The following is a 23,076-nucleotide window of genomic DNA, read 5'->3' on the forward strand; positions in this document are numbered from 1 at the left end:
TCACCAAAACCTGTGTTTTGGGCAAAGACCATTTATCCATATCGTAGTCTATCAGCAACCCAACCCAATAGTTCATCCATGAACTACCATAGCAAAGGTAATATCATGGCACTACTGATCACAAACAATTATAATATTGAGGAATGATTTAAACGCTATACCATGTTAACCTGCCTAATTTAGATTGATGTCATAATTACACAGAACTGTACCTAGAGCATTCATAATAATAACAATAATATCACAGTACCACATCACTGATTTATTCCACTTAAACATGTAAATGCAGACATGAAACATATTCCTGCCCACACAGTAATCTGCAGAACTAGTAAGATAAAGCAGACTTTCTGTCCAGTGACACCACGTAAACTATTATCAATAAACAGATCATGATATTTATAAGATATGAATGATTATACTTAAAACTTGATCCTTTGAAACAGGTAATACATATTCAGTGGTGACTTTATTAGGTACCTAAGTGTACACTTAGGTACTGTAAAGGGGGTTTCTTCTTTTTTTCCTTTGTTACTGCATATGTAATAAAAAGGGCTTCTTTGTTTTGTTAAAAGCAGGAATGCTTCTTTGTTGCAAGAGAGTGCTGGAAGCTTGTTGGGAAAGGGCTTCTTTGTTTTGTTAAAAGCAGGAATGCTTCTTTGTTTCGAGAGAGTGCTAGAAACTTGTTTGGGTTAAAATTTACTGATAACGAGAATTGTATTCCTTTGTAAACCAAATGGGGATTAATGTTATTCTTTCTTCTGAGTCTGTAAGCTATTGTTGACGGGCTTTTGGGCAGATCGGCGCGAGGGGGTTGAGAGAGAGGACGCAATGCTGTAAGCTGGGTGAGGAACGGACCCCAAGTGGGGGTCCAAGGCCAGGAGGTACTCCGAGGAGGGGGGGGATGAAGCTAGGTGTGCTCGGTTGACCAGTTCAACGGGTCCTGAGCTGCGAGTCGAGGAGTTCGGAGGGGATCAAATGGTGGCCCGAAGACTTTGGTAATTAAGCTCCAATGGTTGTGCATGAAGTGGTTTGGACTTTGATAAGTTTGGCGCCTTTTCTTTATTTTTTTCTTCATATATACTGTATCATTATTAATCACTTAGTTATAGTTACCTTTATAAATTGTAATCATTTAATCGCATATGGTGTACTGTCTGTTTTTGGGCGAGGCAGGGACATCACACAGCATCCACACCAGCTGATTGCCCAGTTCGGCGGGGCCGAAGGCTGCTCCCCCTAGACGAGAATGAGCTGAGCAAGCCTGAGGCAACCCAGGGGGTTACACTTTATTACATTAATGCAAATATCTAATCAAACAATTTTGCAGCAATTCAATGCATAAAAGCATGCAGACATGGTCAAGACATTCATCTATTGTTCAGACCAAATATCAGAATGAGGAAGAAATGTGTTCTAAGTGACTTTGTCTATGGACTGATTGTTAATGCCATGCAGGGTGATTTGAATTTCTCAGAAACTGCTTATTTCCTGGGATTTTTGCACACAACAGTCTCTAGAGTTTACAGAGAATGGTGCAAAAAACAAAAAGCATCCAGTGAGCAGCAGTTCAGTGAATGAAAATGCTTTGTTAACGAGAGAGGTCAGAGGAGAATGACTAGACTTGTTCAAGCTGATAGGAAGGTGACAGTAATTCAACTATAACCACGCATCACAACAGTAGTGTGCAGAATGGCATCTCTGAACTCACAACACATTAAGTCTTAAAGTGGATAGGCCACAACTGCAGAAGGCCACTCCACATCCCACTCCTGTACTAAATAAAGTGCCATTAAGTGTATATAATGCAACACTCAGTGGCAGTAAAAAACCCTTTGACCTTTCTGTAAAGTGCATTTAAACAGTGATATGGTGTTATCATATTCTACATAATCAGCACCTGGACAGTGGCAGCTTGGTTCTGTATTCTATTCAAGCAGCAAGATTTGGATTGTACTATGACCCAATCCAAAATAATCTAAAACATCATCTAAATGATAATAACACAACTAGAAATAATGTATAAACAAAAATAAAATGTTGCAGTAACACTCAGCAGTTCAGGCACCATAGCTGCATAAATATCTTTGTGGGACCAGTCCCTCTATACTGAATTGCTTCCTGCAGTCTGCCATAGGACCAGATGCAGCCTGAAGCAGCCATCCAGCAATTCTAGGTTTTTTTAAAGTTTTGAAAAACATTTATTATCAAAGTATGTATACAGTATACAACTTTGAGATTTGTTCTCCCACAGGAGAATACCAAAATAGAAACACCATGGAACCCATTTAAAGAAAACATCAAATATCCAAAGTATAAAAAAGATCAAATCGTGCAAACAGCAAAAAGTGAGCAAGTAACACACAGAATATTAAACATCAAACCGCTGAGTTCCCAAAGTGGTCCAGGAGTTTATGCTGGATTTATGCTGAACAGAGACAAGACCCCATGTTAATGGAAAGATCCGACCAAAACAACTCTGCTTCTTAAATTCAGAGACATTTAAATATAGTTAAAATTGAAAAAAAGTATATTGTTACATTAACTAAAAAATTAACAAATTGTAAATATTTGGAAGTATAAGAATATGCAGAAGGTTTTAAAAAGGGAAAGTTGTCTCCGATCATGCCCTTTGAAATGTGTCGCATTGCCCAGTCTGATTTTCATTTTTGCCCATATTTCAGGGCCTGTTCATCATAGGAAAGACCAGTAGTTTCTATCTACCCTTCATTGTCCCTGAGAAGGCGAGACAATGTCTTATGCCACTGCAATCCTTCTGCTGAAGATACTCCGACAACACAGTTGGAGAGGAAGCTCCAGAATTTTAGACCCAATGACTATGAATGAACAATTATGTTTCCAATTCAGAATGGTGTGTAACCTGGAGAGGAACAAAGAAGTGGCATTTCCATGCTCCTGATGCCCTATTGGTGGTAGATATGTGTCTTAAAACTGCTATTGGAGTTGATGCAGGGTTCAAGATGTGATTGCCCAACAATGTGTTGGGAAACCTTAATAAAACCAAGGATTCAAACAATGGAATCCATGTTGAACCCAGCAAAGGAACAAACTGACTGATTCAACCTTCCAAGCCCATCAGTAAATCTGGAAGTTCCTGCATTTGATCAGGCAAACTTTTTATGAGAACTGGAAAACAATTAAAGCCAACAAGTTTAAAAGATACAAATAAATAGTTTTAAAGAAGAGGGGTAAAGAAAGGAGGATCACATATATGCATAGTCAAACAAATTGAATTGTAAGAGCTGTATTAAATAAAAAGGAATTTTAATGAGAATATAGAAATCAAGCTTGCAAAGGTGACTTATAACAGGATGACACCAATCAGGAGAAAACTTGGTTCTGCAACTGAAATGTGTGATGAACCCCTAGGTTTATCTTGCCGTGGACTGTCATTTTAAGATGTCAGTTGCTAGCTTTCTTGGCTCCTGTTTAATTCTGACTAAGAGAGAGAGGGGTGGAACTATTTGACTCTGCAGCTTGTTTTGATTTAAGCAAGGACACTCACTCACACACAGTCAGTCGCAGTTGGAGTCGGAGAATGGAAGGAAGCCAGTGACTAAGGGGTCACTGGTTGGAACTTTTGAGTGCCCACAAGGGTGGGTTGACCATCAACCCAGCACATCGATAAGTGGCAATCACGTGTGTGATTGGGGCAATCTTGTGGAATCTACTTATGTGTTAACCTTTGCCTGGGTGGTAATTCCCTTTGAAGACGTTACCCCTGTGATAAGCTACTATTGGTAATAATTCATAAGTGGATCTGGAGCAATGATGGATAAAACCTATGGCGATTGTTACCTGTTTTACCACCATGGAGCCTGTGGAATACGACATAAATGCCTTCTCTCGACATTCACCTTGGATTACAAATATCTCTCCCACATCATTTAATCTGTGGATGAACTGAATTTACCATATCAAGATTTTAAGCCTGGTGCCCCCCCATCCCAAGCTCAATAGTTTCAAAGTTATATTTACACATATGTATTCTCTTAACACTGTTAACTTTTGATTATTCTTGTTTAACTTGCTATATTAAGCAGATACTAATAAAGATGGTGGTTTTAACATCAAAACCAGACTCCAGGAATGGTCTATTGTTGCTGGTTCATTTAAACTATTACGGGTACATAACAAAATTGGGGGCTTGTCTGGGATATGAAAATTTGGGGGCTTATTGATTGATCAAATATCGATTTGATTGGGGAAATCTTCATTTATTTGTGTGTGAAAATATTCAGCAAAATATGTTGATAAATTTCTGGAAGCGTCAACGTATGTGGGATTAGAGGATGCCAGAAGGTTTGAGTTGTTGAATATTGCTAAAAACTTAACTACTTTAAAACTTAACTTATTAAGGTGAAATCGACAATGAGAAGGGCACAGATTCAGAGGATAATTCCTGAGTATTATGTATTTAAAGTGTTTAAAGTGGAGGAGTTGGAGGTGTTTCCTGAAAGTAAACCAGTTAACCCTGAGCAGCAGTTACAGTTGGAATAAATGAAGTTACAACTTAAGTTAGAGGCTCAAGAAAGGCAAAGGCAGTTTGAGGCTGAGGAGGCAGAAAAAGAGGGCAGAGGCAAGAAAGACAGAGGTGATTTGAGCTGGAAAAGACAGAGAAATTGCAGCAAGGAGGTCTAGTGCTAGATCCTGGTGAAGGATTTAGTGCCAGTCAGAAGGTTAAATTGGTACCTCCATTTGACAAAGCAGAAATTGATGAATACTTCTTGCATTTTGAAAAGGTAGCTCAGAGTCAAAATTGGCAGAAAAGAAGTTGGCCTGTTTTGTTACAGACTGTATTTAAGGGTAAAGCCCAACAAGCTTACTCAGCCCTTTCACTTGAAGATGCAGCTAATTATGATATTGTGAAACATGCAGTGCTTAAAGCTTATGAGGTGGTTCTGGAAGCTTATAGACAAAAGTTTAGAAATTTGAAGTCTATGACCCAGACATGTGGAATTTGCTTATGAGAAGCTTGTGTATTTTGATTGTTGGTGCACATCTAAGAATGTAAATGATGATTGTAACAGCTTGAAACAGTTGGTTTTGATTGAAGAATTCAAAAGGTGCATCCCTGATGATATAAGAAATATTTAGATGAAAAGGATGCTGCCACTTTACGAGAGTCTGCTAGATTACCAGATGAGTTTGCTTTAACCCACAAGGTTAAGTTTACCCTGAATAAGAGCATCCAAAAGAGAAGCAGCGATAACCTGCAGGTTAAACCAGAAATTAAACTGGGAACTAGTGACAAAAATAAGGATGAAGGGAGGCAGAAATATTCTCGTCTTACTTGTTACTATTGTAAGACAGCTGGTCACATGATGGTTAATTGTTCCATTCTGAAGAAGGGAAAAGGAAAAGGAGGCAGTCCCAAATGCCTGGGTTCAATATGCTGAAGCAACTAAAAATCCACAAGGTTCTGAGTGTTCTGTTGAGGCTTAGATAAGGACTGAGAATGTTGGCCGACTTAAGAAGGGATTTGATCCTTTAATATCAGATGGGTTGGTGTCAGTGAATGAGGGGTCAACCCCGGTACCAGTGAAAATTCTTTGAGACACTGGGGCTTCTCAGTCACTTATATTAAACAGTGTTCTAAAGTTTGGTGATGAGACTAAAACTGATGAGGTAAATCTTATTAAAGGTTTGGGGAAAGGTGTTGATTCTGTACCTTTGCATAAGGTAATTTTGAAGTCTAGATTGTTTTTGGGACCTGTCAAGATAGGGATCCAACCCAAGTTACCAATGAAGGATGTTCCCTTGTTGTTCGGAAATGACATTGCAGATGGTGAAGTTTATCCAGCAGTGCAGCTGACAAGTAAGCCTGCCACTGATGACCCACATATGGATGTTGATATTTATCCTGCCTGTGCAGTAACACGAAGCATGACTAAAAAGTCTGCCAACGCAGACGGTTCAGTACAGCATCATTCTGATGCCCAGGATAGCCAAAATCGGGATTTAGGTGATGATGACTTGTCAGGGACTTTTCTGCCTTCATTGTTACAACAAAATTCAGCGAGTAAGTCTGATAAGAAATGTTTATCTTTGTCTAGGAAGGAGTTTGTAGCAGAACAAAATTGAGACCCTGAGATTGAAGCTTTAAAAGAAACAGCTTTCTCAGATGATGAGATTAAAAATCATGCCAGTAGGGTACTATCTCAAGAATGGGATATTGATGAGGAAGTGGAAACTACCTACTGTACCTGTGAATGAGGAATGGGCAATTGTTCACCAAGTTGTTGTTCCTAAAGTCTATAGGACTGAAATTTTAACTTTGGCTCACAGTATGCCTTTAGGTAGACATTTTGGGTTGAATAAAACTGTAAACAGGATTAGGAAAGAATTTTATTGGCCTAATCTGAGGAAGGATGCTGTGACCTTTTGCAGAACCTGTCACACTTGTCAAGTTGTGGGTAAACCTAATTAAGCCATCCCAGTGGCCCCATTTCATCTGCATTTGGTGAACCTGTTTCCAAAGTTATAGTGGATTGTGTTGGCCCATTGCCAAAGACATCAGCTGGCCATCAGTATCTGTTAAACATTATATGCACTGCATCCAGATTCCCAGAGGCAATCCCTCTCAGAAATATTAAAGCTAAAACCATGGTGAGGACTCTCACCAAGTTTTTTACTTTGTTCTGTTTGCCTGAAGAAATTCAATCTGATCAAGGCAGTAATTTTACATCAGCGTTATTCCAGCAGGTAGTTTGTGAACTGGGAGCTAAACGAATTACATTGTTTGCGTACCATCCAGAATCACAAGGAGCTTTAGAAATATTTCATTCTACCCTCAAAATAATGATTAAGACATACTGTATTGAGAATGGAATGACTGAGATGAGGGGGTACATTTTCTCCTATTTGCCGTAAGAGAATCAGTGCAGGAATCGCTGGGTTTTAGCCCCTTTGAACTTGTATTTGGTCACAGAGTGAGGGGACCCTTGTCCCTGCTGAAGGAACAGTGGACTGATGAAAAAGTGCATGTTAGCTTATTAAGCTAAGTTTTTGAGTTCAAAATTAAATTACACCAAGTCTGTAGTCTAGCAAGACAATACTTGAAGGCTTCTCAAGACAAAATGAAGCGTTATTTTGATAAGCAAGCTTGAGAATGGACATATCACATGGGAAACAAAGTATTCGTGTTAATTCCAATGTTGATAAATCCACTCCAAGCAAAGTTTGGTGGGCTGTACAAAATAATCTCTAAAATTGATTCTTTGAATTTTGCTACTAAAACACCCGATCAAAGAAAACCCGCATAGGTGGTACATGTAAATATGATAAAGCATTATTTTGACCCGGAGATGCCATATGTGAGTGTTGTTGTGAGAACATGTGAAACTAGAGGGCCTGAGAATGGGATAACTGACTCGTCTGAGAATTTTAACAAGCCAATAGAGTCTCACTGAGGCTTATGCACTCAATTAGTTTGGAAAACATTGATAACAAATTGGTCCATTTGCAGCCAAAACAACGAAAACAAATGGAAGAATTAATTCTAAAATTTGAATATTTGTTTCCCAATGTACCCTAAACAAACTTTGGTCACTGGGCATGACGTAGATGTTAGTCAAGCTGACCCAATTAAGCAGCACCCCTATCGCATGAACGTAGAAAAGAATGAATTGCCTGAGCAGGAGATTAAATATATGCTGAAAAATGGTATTATCAGGCCGTCAACATCAGATTGGACCTCACCCTGTGTTATTGTGCCCAAACCTGATGGTAGCGTTAGATTTTGCACTGATAATAGGAAGGTAAATGCAGTAACTAAAACAGATGCTTATCACATTCCCAGGGTGGATGTTTGCATATACATGTTTAAAGAAAATGGTTAATCAGACTCCTGTTCAACCACACATTCTGATTTTGCAGGAATATCATATGGTAATAAAGCATGTGAAAGGCGCAGACAATATCAGTGCAGACTGTCTGCCCAGATGCTAAGCTAAGTTCAAGAAAAAATAGCTATTTGTATATGATTCTGCAATGTGTTACATGATAATCACATATGTATTGTTTTACACTCAGTAAAAATTTTGCAGTTTGCAGTTAAAATTTTGCTCTGTGATCAAAAGTTTCTTTTTTGGGGGGAAATGTGATGAACCCCTAGGTTTAGCTTGTTGTTGACTGTTATTTAAAGGTGTTAGCCGCCGGCTTTCTCAACTCTTGTTTAATTCTAAGAGAGAGAGAGGGCGGAACTATTTGACTCTGCAGCTTGTTTTGATTTAAGCAAGTACACTCACTCACACACAGTCAGTCGCAGTTGGAGTCGGACAATGGAAAGAAGCCAGTGACTAAGGGGTCACTGGCTGGAACTTTTGAGTGCCCACAAGGATGGGATGAGCATCAACCCAGCACATCAATAAGTGACTATCATGTTGTGTGATTGGGGCAACCTTGTGGAATCTACCTATGTGTTAACCCTTGCCTGGATGGTAGGTCCCTTTGAAGATGGTACCCCTGTGATAAGCTACTGTTGGTGATAATTCATGTGGATTTGGAACGATAACGGATAAAACTTAACAGAGATTATTATCCTGTTTTACCACTGTGGAACCTGTGGAATACGACATAACAACATTCACAACATTCACCTTGGATTACAAATATCTCTCTCACATCATTTAATCTGTGGATGAACTGAACTTAACATCTCAAGATTTTAAGACTGGTGCCCCACGCCCCCCACCCGGCGCTCAATAGTTTAGAAGTTATATTTACACATATGCATACTCATAACACTGTTAACTTTTTATTATTCTTGTTTAAGTTGCTATATTAAGTAGATACTAATAAAGATAGTGATTTTAACATCAAAACCAGACTCCAGGCGTGATCTATTGCCACTGGTTCATTTAAACCATTATGGGTATGTAACAACTTCTAGAAATGTGTCTTCTTTCTTCAGCTATTAATATTAGAAACACAGATGACATTCAGATTTGTTACTAATACTGAAGTCAGAGTATAATTCTACAGAATGACTCAGTTACCTGTACCCATCTCTTGCCTTTAAATAAATAGTCCTTGAATTCAAAATGGATGATTTCATTTCTTCCCACTCACATTAAAAGCACCTATGTGATTTCTCCAGTTAACATAATTTACACTGCCTCCTAGTTTAATTTCATCAGAAAACTTCTACATTCCTTCACCCAAATAATTTCTATACAATGTGATAAACATAGTGTGGAACCAATGGGAGATGCTACTTGTCCTTCCACATTAATGAGATGAGGTGCAGCTGTTATGTTTTGTAACTTCAAAACATTAAACTAGCTCAAAGGAAGAACTGGAGTCCAATATACAAGTCTGACTTTGTGTTTACTTTAAGTAAGGTGTGCATGCATCATGTGGTACCGTGAGATACAATTCACGTATTTGTACATATAACTCATAATGAATTATTTAAATGAACAAGAATGCTTAATCAACCTACATATACACATACACACACACAACAGTACTGAAATATTACTTAAATATTAAATACACAATAGCCCCCTTTTCCCGCTGCCCAATTTTTTCCTTACAAAGAGTGCCAGAAGATTAAGTCCAATTCAATATGCAGTTATATTTTGTTATGTCTCCTGTTAGAACCTTATTAAGTGCATAAAGAATATCTAACATGCAAATTACCTTCATAGTTTGTCTGAAATCCCCTTTCTTTCACAAACCTAGAATAACACTTTCACCAAGATGTATGTTCAATTTGCAGTAATACAGATGGATTGTTTCTTCAATATTACTTCTTCTTCTTCTTCCTTCTGTCAGGATCAAGGATGACCTACTTCCTAATTTATTCCTAATGAGGCCAATGTGGGAACAGCAGAGTCATCTGCAGAAAGGTAGAAGTTTGTGATGGGGCAGGCAGATGGCTGGCTTGTGAGGTAGTGTACTGCCTCTGTCAGTTACACAGAGTTCAGTACTACTGTAGAGGTTCTCATTAACATCACAAAGTTTCTTCTCTACTTCAAGTGATTTTCAGGCAGTGGGGGACGGAGATTCCTACAGTCAACGGCAATGTTGCATTACTTTAAGGAAAGTTTGAGCACATTCTTGAATACATTTCTCTGTCCACCTGACAATAATCCATTTGACAAAATTCAGAATAGAGGGTCTGATTTGAGAGTCCGATGCAGCATGCAAAATACGTGGCTTGCCCAAAAGAACCAAATGAGGGTTACTGGAGCCTCAATGTTGAGGAAAATGTTTTGGAAGAGGTTACTGTCATTAATTCCAGGAATTTTCCAATAGCAGATGTTAAACTAACTTGATTTCCTCATTTCAATCTCCACTCACTCTTAAAATCTAGACCATCAGATTTGAAAGGTTTATTTTTTAAATAATCATCACCAATGCTTTACCTATTTATTGTAATAGCTTCAGATGTAATTCTTGAGATTCTAGAGGTCAGTCATATCCCTTTCTCTAGAGCTAGGTTATGTAGCAGATCTTGAAACATATTTGAAACATGCCTTAAATCAATACTAATTGTCTTTTCCCTCAGCGATCAAAATAGATACAGAATTCATCCATTATCTTATGCTCTTACATTCACCTTTACCTTTAATGAACCGTTCCCATTCTCATAACATATTTATGTGAACTTTCAATGTTAGCTTTGATTTCATTTACTAGGTATTCTTTCCACATTCCCTATTTGAACTTCCTATAACACAGGAAAGTCTGCAGATGCTGGACATTCAGAGCAACACACACAAAATGCTGGAGGAACTCAGCAGCTCAGCCAGCATCTATGAAGATGAAAAAACAGTTTATGGTTTGGGTTGAGATGCTTCTTCTTGAGAAGGAAGGGGGAAGATACCAGAATAAAAAAGTGAGAGGATGGGAAGGAGGCTTGCTGGAAGGTGATATGTGAAACCAGCTAGATGGGAAAATTCAAGAATTGGAGAAGAAGGAATCCAATAGGAGGGAGCGTGGACTATAAGAGAAAGGGAAAAAGGAGGGGACCCAGAGGGAGATGATAGGCAGGTGGGATAGAAGGAGGAGGGCTAATTATTTACCAGATAGAGAGATCAATATTCATGCCATCAGGTTGGAGGCTACCCGGAAGGAACATAAGGTGTTGCTCCTGCACCCAGAGGGTGGACTCATCTTGCCACAAGAGGAGGCCATGGACCGACACGTTAGAATGGGAATGGGAATTAAAATCTTTAACCACTGGTTACACTGGAACTTGGGTAAGCTTGGCTCTTTTGTCTTCTTACTGCTTCATGTCTACTTAGGCTTCAAAGCACAAGTATTTTTAAATTAAGGAAGTTGAAAGAAGAATTCACAATGAGGACAGTGATAAAATCCAAGGTTGTAGAAGTGTAAAGTGGCTGGGTAGAATATACATACCCAAACTGTGGTTGCGTCCATTGGTGTCAATGAGCTGGACTTTAATCAATTTACGCTGTTGATCAAAGAATGTTGTTCCATCTGCAGAGAGGTAAAGTAGAATCGATCTGGCCACACCGGGGTGATCAAAGAAGACCTGAGTTTTAAAGAGAAACGTGGAGTGCATAGCATTTGAAATATCAACAGTAATTTTTCACCCATTTAAGAAAATAAGGAGGAAGCCTGTGAAAGTGTAATATTTAAACATATACATGATAGAGATCTACTGTAAACAATAAACATTCTTGGAATAATCTTTGAACAGTATTCTATATATTTAAATTTGGAAAACTCCAATAAATCTACATTTAGAAAATAATGGAAGCACAGAAACTATTTGTCCCTTTAAGTGTGTTCCACTGTTCAATATTATTGGAGTTCAAGCTCTGTCTCAATACCCCGTTCCTTCCCTCTTTCCATACTCCTTCTTTAAAAAGTTATATTTAACGCTTAAGCCTCTACAACTCCGAGGTAGTGAATTCCACAAACTCCTCATGCTAGACTTAAGTGGTTGAAAATGAATCCCAAGACTGAAAACCCTCATTCTAGACACACTACTTTGCATCCATTCTGTTTAGTGCTGTCACATAGTACCCCAGATTAGATCTTTCCAAAGCCCTGAATAATTAGAGCAGGGTTTCTTTGCTATTGCACCCAACCCCACTTGCTATGAAAACCAATATCACCATTGCTTTGTAACTGCTACAACACCTATATATTTGGTTCCAGTGACAAGCATACAAAGAAACTGAGTCTCTTTATACATCAACACCTCCCAATCAATTAAAATAACATGGTTTAATTATTTCCTGGGTGTTGTAAGTGACTGACCTTACAATACCCAGTCTATACCGTATTTGCTAGCTTTTTGGTCTAAGCTCCCTGGATCCAATCTCCCAAAGATTATAACTGTTGAGTATATAAACAGCAGGAAAGATTATTCTTTTCAGTGTAGGACTTATTGCAGAATAGATTGTGTTGGTCAACACATGAACAGTGCAGGGTAAAGAAGTGTCTATACTGATTTAATATTGCTCAGAGAAGGATGCTTTGCAGTAAGTACGAGTATACAACTGCAGGATACACTCAATGGAGAACTCATTGTGGTTCACTATACTGTATATTACTGTTTCACTATAATGGAGGATGCTTTGGCTGTTCAATATATTGTACAGTAGGCTTCATTGAATGGTAAAGCCACATGGATCCAATATATTTTCTAGTACAGAATATGGAATGGTAAGGACTATATAGTATAGGAAGATCAATGCACTCAACTGGGAGAACTAATCATATTGCTGAATACAGAATAAACCACAGGGTACTCAACAGAATAATTGGGGTGAGATGAGATATTCCTGAACTATAGTAGCATGTTTAGAAATAAGATGCAAATTATATTGAATATGCAACCATATTTTATGGAATAGCCCTGATTATATAAGATACAGGAAACAAACGTGATGTGGTATTTCATGCTTCTACAGGTACATTATTAAAATGAGGATGGTATTCCACATTTCCTCAAAAACAAAATTACTGAATACAAGTATTTCATTTATGAAGCAGCATGCATCATGAAGAATGCAGGACTTTACCTTAAGCCAGATGTTTTCATCATCATCTGAACTGTGGTAGGAATAAGGTTTGTTGAAGTCTTGGATATTATCTGTGTAGAAGGGAACAGTACATGGAAACCAGGCATACTGGGACAGTCCAGCAGTCTCATCCAGAAGTTCTGTCTGACAAACCTGAAGGGTCAGACAATGTTCATTATTACAAATGAGTTCAAAACAACATAAGTGAGCAGCTTTACAGGCAGGTAAATTCATGTTGCATGAATGTGCAAAGTGCAAAATTTGATTTTGATGTAAACAAGAGCCAAGTAGAAAATAAAACAGGCTGTCATCCATTTTTCTGTTCCGCCCCTCCAAGCCCCATCCTGTGAAAACTTTGCTGATCAAAGGCCAACTTTAGAACCACTTGATACAGTTCCAAATCCCACAGACTTTAATATGTTTGCTTAGGCTTTGTTATCACAATTACTGAGGGCTTCACAATGAATAGTTACTAAGCCACATGGTTATTAGAAGTATGACAACTGTTTTGCCTCATAAAACTACAAGCAGATTGGGAATCAATGTTCCAGCTCTTTTTGCTCCTTCTCTTGAGAAGTAAAACACTATCAGAAAACCTCTTTATCTTGAATGTATAAAGAAGTTAGCTAGCTCACCCTGGCTGGAATAAAGCATTTAGAAATATATGCATCATGCCCACTACTCAGTGAAATTCTCTGTTGTAGCAAATGCTTCAAACTTTTCTGAAATTTCAGTAGGTTCCATCTCTGTCACATGCATGATAGAGGTTTTGTCTCCACTGAAGAGAAACTTGTTTGAATATTATGTATAACATTTGATCACTCATAGCATTATAAATAGAAAACATGGTATATTACGTGAGCATTCTGAGTTGCTGATGCAATGGTATTTCAGCATCACAGACATTTTTAAAGGGCAATTATGGACACATTACTTCAATTCATTTGATGAAATATGGCCTTTAAGTGGAGAAGCCAGGGTTATGAACCTGAATAGATTAATAGGATATGATTATGTTCACAGAGCAATATGTGAGGAAGACAATCTATCATGTATGCATGTTTCAAAAAATCCAAAATTAGCACACTAATGAGAAACTTTGACTTGTGCTTCCTCTGTTCCCATGGGACATAGACTGTGCAAATGGGCTATTTCCAAATGGAATCTTCTTTATTCACCTGGATTGAAGGAACAAGAGAAGTCTAGACATAGAATGAGATTTCAATCCAAATTTTATTGACCCTGAAACTTGACTGAACATCAAAAGGAGCATGTACAAATTGAAGAGATTGAACATCCATAATGCTCGCTCGGTGGTCAATGACACACAAGCCTTGGTCAAATGCATTTAATTTGGTCCTTTGACCCTCTCCATTGATATACTTTAGCCTCTTATTCCAGTCATATTCATTTACTTGGGACCAAAGGCTTTATATTTAAATGGGTGGTATAATGGAAGCAGCAGATTAGATTAAGGCAGGAATATCAGATGAATAAAATCAGTGAGCAGGAAATAAAAGCAGAAAACACTGGAAATAGACAGAAGGTCAGGCATCCCACTGGATGAATTCATGTTTCAGGTTGAGCAGAACATGAGCAAAATGTAAACACAAGAGTATGAACTTTTCACTGATGAACTGAGGCCTTTATTGGATGGGATGTAAGGTTAACTATATACAACAGCTCGTGATTCACAGCATCAAAGAGAAATGTTTAAAATAAATTCCCAATTGCCTTCAATAAATTTTATTTATCATGTTATTGGGATATATAATGCTCCATCCCATTGCCTACTAGTTCATGTTTATTACTCATCATGTCCAATTGGGGCAATCAGTGTTAACCTACTTTTGATATGTCAGGTTGTCCTGGGATCACTTGAACTGGACACTTTCTCTCATCCTGGTGGGAGGCCAAGGCTCCTGCTGCCCATTGGTCACTGAAGCCTTTAGGTGTGACAAAGCCACAGTCACGAATACTAATATTTTTCTCAAATTCTTCGCAGACCTCATCTCCATCGTACATGTAGCAGAGGCTCGGCTCCCCTGAAAAAATATATCTTTCAAATTTTATCTGTAATACATATCCAAGTCTCAATCCACTTTAAATTAACAAAAAAATAAGGCAACGTAGAAGAAACAAAAGTAGGCCATCTAGCCCCTCACATCAAAAGGAAGTTCAGAGATCCTTTTTCTCTGGAATAACTCATATCCAAAATTTACACAGAAAGATCTTCCAAAAGTCAAGGCAACTTTAATGATAAAAGCAAGATATTGACAAGGTGCAAGGAGTATTGCTTTCCCTTTTTCATATGATACCTTTAGTGTTTCAGTACAATGTTACAACCAAAAGACAACAGTTCTGATGCTACAGCAGTCACTCAGATCTCTACTGAATGCACCTGGATGCTGCATAGGGTCCACATTGAATTGGCAGTTTAGATTCAGAACTGGCTCAAGGATAGAAGGCAGAGGTTAATCGCTGAAGGGATTTATTTATGCTGGAGGTCTGTAATTAGCGGTGTTCAATAAGGATCTGTGCTGGGACCTCTGCTGTTTGTGATGTATATAAATGACCGGGATTACATGGAGATTGGTGAAGTTGTGGATAGTGTAGAAAACTGGCAAAGAATACAGCACAATATAGATTAGTTGTAGCTACAGGCAGAGAAATGGCAGATGGAGTTTAACATAGATAAATATGAGGTGTTGCATCTCAGTAGGGCAAATGCAAGGAGACAGGGCAAGATCCTTGGCAGTGATATTGAGCAAAGAGATCTTGGGATCCAAGTTCATAGTTCTTTGAAAATAGGTGGTACGGTGGTAGAGAGAAATGCATTAGAAACTTTTAAGAGACATTTGGAAAGGCACATGGATGATGGAGGGATATGGACATGGTATAGGTAGAAAGGATTAGTGTTTGGGTGTTCTTAATTTGCTTTTTTAGCTGGTTCAGCACAACATTGTGGGTGAATGGCTGTACTGTTCTATGTTCTGAGCTACTCTCAAATGAAGTGTTACCATGTCATCAGATCCTATTGTCCACTCCACCATTGATATTCCAATGCTTTTCATTAGATGGCAAAAAATACAGTCAACACCAACCTCCCCATTAACTATAATTTGGCTAACTACTGCAAAGATCATGCCAGCTGTTCCAGAAAGCATAAGCCAATATCTGAGCTATAGATTTTCACTATCTAGATGGAAGGCACTGCCAGATACATCCAAAGTGTCGAGGTGGAGCAAATACCACTAAACCTGCTTTAAACTACCTTATCAACAGAAGGCAGGCCTGAACAGAAGGTAGCTGGGCCCTGGAAGACAAGGCTAAACTGCTCCATAATTGTAAATTTCTCTGTAAGCCACAGTACAACTATAGTGATGAGCCCCAAACCATGAAACTTGCTACAGGAAGCACCCCCTTTCTCCGCTTAGCATCTCAAAAGGCTAATGTGACTAGATTAGCAGGCTGAGCATCCAAACATGAGCTTGCTATGTCATATCAAAGTAGGGTGCTTTAGCTTACCCAAGCAGTCTTGAAAGTGTTAACTTTCTTACTCAACAAACAATGGAGCTGGAAAGCAGTCCAAGTTCCTGAACTGCTGACATTCATCTCCTTATCGACACTTCTTCTCTACAAAGCATGCCTCAGCTTCAGTGAAACAGTTACCAAGATTGAAAGACTCAGCAAAGAAAAGCTATGAAATGATCCACAAATGCTGCTAGCTGCAAACATCTTCAGGCTACTGGCCAGCTAGCTGAAATCATGGTGCAGACATCAGCTCAAATATCAGTAGACATTAAAATTCTGTGTATAGAGAAGCTGTGGCAGTTGGGCCAATGAATATCTTGTAATGACCCACTGAATCTTGCAAAATATACAGCACAGGTACAGGTCTATGTGGATAACTATGCAGCTTCTTGTACACATCTTTGTCCAACTGTATGTTACAAGGGGGTGTTGGGAGTGGACCCAAGTACAGGACACAGACACAGGGGTAGTATATACAGAACAGTGTTTATTGATAGTTACTAGGATGGTCAGAGAACAAGGACAAAAAAAGTCAACATGACGTAAACATTGGATAACAAACTGGTAAAACCTGAACTAGGACTTGGGAGTTGATTCGGACTCGGAACTTGGATCTTGACGTGGACTCGGAACTTGACTCGGAGCCTAGAACTGGAACACGGCTTGGAACCTGGAAATGGACACAGTTTGGAGCCTGGACTTGGACTAGGACCATGAACCTGGACTTGGACTAGAACCACGAGGAGACAGAATACCCAACTCTAAGTAGCGGCAAATGGCTGGACCTACTCAGCTGGAAGGACTTGGCCAACAAAGAGACAGAACCGCACAACGATAATCCATTCGTATCTAGGCTCGGAGTGGCAGCAAAACAGCCTGCAACACTCAGCTGGACGTCAGGTTCTCGACTTGACCCCAGGAACTTGACTCAGGCTCGGAACTTGACTCGGGCTAGGAACACGGTCCCTTTTTCGCAGCGGCTCGGAACAAGCATAGCCACACAGGCTATGGTGGCTGGCTTCTGGTGACTGGTTACCGGCAATGAACTTCTGATGACAGTCCAGCACTGAGTAGCTGTAACCCAGAGCCTTTTATGCTGCCAGTTCAAAATGAAGATCAGGTGTCTTAATCAAGGTGCCCAACGGAACATGGGGAAAAGGAAATAACTGGAATGAGGAATCCATGGACTGGACCATGACACTGTATCGGCATATTCATCTATCCTTTTGCCCTTGTGTTTATTGAATTACACCTTAAGTTCACCTGCTGACACATAAGGATCCAAAGTGTAGAAAGACCTGCAAAAAGGCAAGATTGCCACCTGGGAGAGAAAAAGCCTCCCTATTTAGTCAAATGATCATTTCTAATTCAGGAAAAGAAAACAAAACCATGTTCTTCCAACTTTACTTCATGGCAGAAGCAATTTGGCACATTAAAGCACTCCCAAAAGTTTGATTCTTCAAACTTTGGGTTTAAAAAGTGCATGAATTCGAGCAATAGCAAAAAGAAGAATAGGGATATTATGTTAACTTATTTTCCTGCAGGGCTCATGCTTAATTAACAAATCACAACCTCCAGATGTGTGATTGGACTTTACACAAAATGTACCTGTTGTCTTGGATAACTGGTCATCTGGCATGCTCCCAAACCTAAGGTTAGCGTATTTCACTGACCCTTTCCATTTTGCCATATGGACTGAATAAAAGCAACAGTAGACACCGCTCAAGAATGTTTTGAATTAAGAGCAATCATTTCTTTTATAATTAGAAAAATCCAACTTGTTTTTGAGGAGGCTTTACCATGAGAAAGAATGGTGCTTATGGCCATCTGAATGCAAAGCAGAAGAGCACGAAGATAATTAGTTCCATGTGATTACTCTAATATTTGACCAAATCACGTTATGTCAATACCACCAACATTGCATCAATGAATCTTAATTAGTCCCAGTCTTCATCAAAGACAGATACTAAAAACAAATTGAAGAAACCTAAGCAATTGATGGGAAAAGTGTAAACATCCTAATAAATTCAGGCTTCATTGGCATATAACCCCTCGTAATGCAAGACACATGAACATTAAAAGAGCCATTAGCCAGCTATCCTCCACCAAACTTTAACCCATAAATAGCTCAGCAAGGCTTGATGCTACTGTTTAAGAAGCGTTGCTCAGTTAGACCACAGGCCGTATTTCATGTAATGATCAAAACTGAAATTGCATTTCATCCATTGAGAAACCAGAATAATTATAATTTCAGATATTGTGTTACTTAAACAACTTTAATGTGTTAAAGGATCCAAAGTCACATAGAGTCATAGAGCACTACAGCAGTGAAACAGGCCATTTGGCCCATCTAGTCTGTGTCAAAATATTGTGCAGTCTAATCCCATTGATTGGCATCTGGACCACAGCTCTCCATACCCATTTCATCCACATACCTATCCAAATTTCTCTTAAGTGTTTAAAATTAACTCAAATCCACCACTTCTGCTGGCAGTGCATCCCACCTGCTGACTGAAGAAGTTCCTCCTCATGTTCCCCTTAAACATTTTACCTTCAATAAACTACCTTCAAATTCTAAATTCAATTAACTACCTCATCTTGAACATCAAGTAATTGACCCTTCTTGATGAACCTTGTCAAAGGCTTTGCTTTGTCCACGTAGCACTATCCACTACCTTCCCTTCAACAACTTTCCTGGTAACTTCCTTGAGAAACCTCTATAAGATTAGTTAGGTAAGACCTATCATGCACAAAGCCATGTTGACTAATCCTAATGAGTTCCTCTCTATCCATATACTTATATATTGGTCATTTATATTGCCTTCCAATAATTTACCAACTACTGACATCAGGTTCACCGGCTAATAATTTCCAGCTTATTTTTAGAGACGTTCTTAAGCAACAAAACAACATTAGCTATCCTCCAATCATCCATCACCTCACCCGTTGCTGAGAACATTTTAAATACCTCTGCTACAGCCCCTGCAATTTCTGCAGCAGCTCCCCACGAGGTCCAAAGAAACACCTCGTAAGGTCCTTGAGGATTTATTCACCCTAATTTATCTTGTCAGCAAGCTTTTCTGTAATCTGGATATGATCCATGACCTCACTGCTGTTTTGCCTCATTTCTATAGACTCTATGTCCATCTCTTGAGTAAATACAGATGGAAAAAATCCATTTAAGATCTCCTCCATTTCTTTCAGCTCTGTGCATAGATGACAACTCTGATCTTCAAGAGAACAATTATGTCCCTTGCTATTCATTGGCCCATAATATATCTATGGATGTCCTTTGGATTCTCTGTCACTTTGACTGCTAGAGCAACCTTATGCCTTCTTTTAGCCTTCCTGATTTCCTTCTTAAGTGTTCTCTTGAATGTCTTATACTCGAGTACCTGATTTGTTCCTTCCTGCCTTTACCTCCTATGCATCTCCTCCTCTTCTTAACTAGGGCCTCAATATCTCTTCAAAAACCAGTTTCACAAACCTGTTATTCTGACAGGAGCATAGAAATTCTGTACTCTCAAAATTCCATTTTTGAAGGCCTCCCTCTTACCAAGCACATTATTGCCAGAGAACAATCTGTCCCATCCACATTTGCCACATCCTTTTTGATACCATCAAAACTGGCTTTTCTCCTAACTAGAATCTTAACCCGAGGACTAGCCATATCCTTCTCCACAATTAGTTTGAAACTATGGCATTATGATCACTAGATCCAAAGTGGTTACCTACACTCACTTCTGTCATGTGTGCTCTGTCTCATTCCCTAATAGCATCCAAGTATTGTTATACAAAAACTGAGTTTGAGTCACATAACATGGATTACAGCAGATAACAAAAAAATTGTTCAAAGAGATAAGTTTTGAGCAAAGTCAAAGAGAGTAGAAAGTTAAAGCAATTTAGGGAAGCAACTTTACACACTAGATCCAAGGCAAGCTGGTAAACTGGATCTAACACTGGCTTAGTGACAGTAAACAGAGGGTAGTGGTAGAAGGATGCTTTCCTTATTGAAAGTATATAGGCAGGGATTTTTCAAGGAACTTTTGTGCTTCTGATGTGTGCTATTGATTTAGATGTGAATGAGGTATGATGAGTAATTGCAGTATGATGAGCGAAGTGAGTATTACTAGGAGGTATGATGAGTTAGCTTGCAGATGGCACAAAAATATTTGGCAATTTGGATAGCAAATAAGGTTGTCTAAGGCTACAGCAGAAAAGAAATCAGATGGAAAATTGGGTGGAGCATTGGCAGATGGAATGTAATACAGACAAGTGTGAGGTGATGCATTTTTTGAAAGTCATATAAGTAGGATTGGATAGTGGGGTGTAAGGCTCCTTCACTCTGCTGGCTTGCATATCACCCTTGGACAAGATATAGCACCTCCTCAGCCCCTTGATCAGGGTCGCATAAAGCCATGGGAGCAGGTGATGGATGGTCATATGAGCAGATGGTGCATATCACAAGTCCTGGTTATGCGTCTACTGGCACCAGACAATCTCTGAAGAGAATTGATAATGGCTAGGGTCACCTATGTTGTGGAGACGTTGCCAGAAGAAGACGATGACAAACCACTTCTGTACAAATATTTGCCAAGAACAATCATGGTCACTGAAAGACCATGATCTCCTATGTCATACAACATGGTACATGATAATGATGATGATAGGGCAGGAAATATACAATAGATGGTATGATGCTAAAATATGCTAATGAATATAGAGAACCAAGAATATAGATTCCCTGAAAGTGGCGACATAGATAGAATGGGTAGTGAAGAAAGTATATTGCATGCTTACCTTCATAGGTAAATGGAATTTCATGTTGCAAATTTACAAAACAATGGTTTGACTGCTCTTGGATTATGGTGTTCAGTTCTGGTTGCAACACTTGGAAGGATGTGACTGTGCTCAAGACTGTGCAGAGGAGATTCATCAAAACATTGGTCAGATTGGAGGTCTTTATATATGGAGAGATGGGATTGGTTGGGCTTGTTTTCCTTGAAGCAAAGGTGGTCTCAGCCTGGTATACAAAATTCTAAAAGCTGCAGGTACATTAGATAGCCAAAATCTTTTTCCAATGACATGGGTATCAAAAACAAGAGAGTATAGGTTCACAGCGAGAAGAAGTAGTACTAAATGGAGATGACCCACGTAAGATGGTCATGAAGAAATCAAACTAGCAATTCATGAGAATAGGCTTTAGAGGTGCTGAGAATATGGGACTCACCACCTCAGAAAGCGGTCAAGGTGAATATTACAGATGAATACAAGCAGAAGCAAAAATAACAAAAAGGAGAATAAATGGCTACACCAATAGATCAAGAAAGGTGGGAGGACCCTGGAAGAAACACTGACAAGGACTAAGGAAAAGCCTAGATTGGCATATTAGTTTTGAAATTCCTTGGAAGTCGTGTTTAAAAGCAAAGTGGGAACTCACTCAAAGTATAATACACGCCAGGAGTGTGCTACAGGTGAAAGTTGTTGAAACAGCTGAAAGTTTTTGAAACATTCAAAGTGGTATCAGCAGAGTTGTAAGATTGAGCAATGGACATTGAGAGGAGGCAGGAAAGCTTTCTGAAAGCTCTGAGCAGAGAAAGGGTGACTGAGAGAAAGGAATCAAAGAAAGTTCAATGATTAGGACATTTATAAATATAAAGATCAGTACAAATGATCAAGTAACATAGCAAGTAAACAATTGCTGATAAAGGATTGATTTGATTTACCAACTAAACCAGAGATCTGGGTTCAAGTTGCCAAAGACCAAACAATAAATATTTTTCTTTACATCTTTTAAAGAACAGAGAGGAAAAAAGAATTGGATGACAAGAAATAATTCTACATAGTGCAAGTACATTGATGTTCTAAGTATTTGCATTAAGAAAGAATACACATGAACACAATGAAGAGGAGGAGAAAGTGACAGAAGTCTTCAGGTATAGTCCAAGTTGAAATAAAATGAGAAATCTATAACAATGCTGGTAATTCGTAGACAATTTGAGAAGTAAGGCAACAGTTATAATAGATGGGAAGAAAAATAACATGTCCAGTCTTTAAGAACGGCTTTAGGTCTGTTCCACAGGCAAATATATTTCTATAATTTTTCATTCTGAAACAATAGCTGATGCAAAGGTAGAATATTGAAGAGAACATTGTGACCAGAACGGAGGTTAAATGTAAGAATGGAATTGGTCAGAGGAGTCGTAAGGTAAAGGAAATCCACTGAGTAAGTGAAACCCGGTAGGAAAAGGAAAAGGATCTAGTTGCAATAAACTAACAAAAAAAACTTAACTGCAGTTGGAACATTTTCAGCATAAGAAGATTATTTATAAGCAATATAATTGAGAATATTAAGTAGTCTTCTTAGAATACAATAAGTAAAAGAATTGAATTGTTAATGAAAACAGTATTTTGCATTCGTGTTTACAGTTATGGTAGAAGTGAAAACATTAGCAAGAATCAATAGCTTGTGGCGACCCATTTTCCAGCACACTTGAACCGGCTCACAAAGTGG

General features: G+C 38.7%; 1 protein-coding gene across 1 annotated transcript in view; it reads right to left on the bottom strand.

Moving 5' to 3' along the window:
• The window catches only part of LOC132402172 (pappalysin-2-like), a 371,016-nt gene that overhangs the window by 155,865 nt on the left and 192,075 nt on the right, over window positions 1-23,076 (bottom strand). Inside the window, exons 10-12 of the mRNA XM_059984850.1 lie at window positions 14,877-15,073; window positions 13,029-13,181; window positions 11,392-11,527 (exon numbers count right to left, since the gene is read on the bottom strand). Coding sequence (XP_059840833.1) covers window positions 11,392-11,527; window positions 13,029-13,181; window positions 14,877-15,073 — 486 coding nt within the window. The remainder of the gene's footprint in view (window positions 1-11,391; window positions 11,528-13,028; window positions 13,182-14,876; window positions 15,074-23,076) is intronic.

Source organism: Hypanus sabinus, chromosome 11 (assembly GCF_030144855.1).
Source record: "Hypanus sabinus isolate sHypSab1 chromosome 11, sHypSab1.hap1, whole genome shotgun sequence".
NCBI lineage: Eukaryota > Metazoa > Chordata > Chondrichthyes > Myliobatiformes > Dasyatidae > Hypanus > Hypanus sabinus.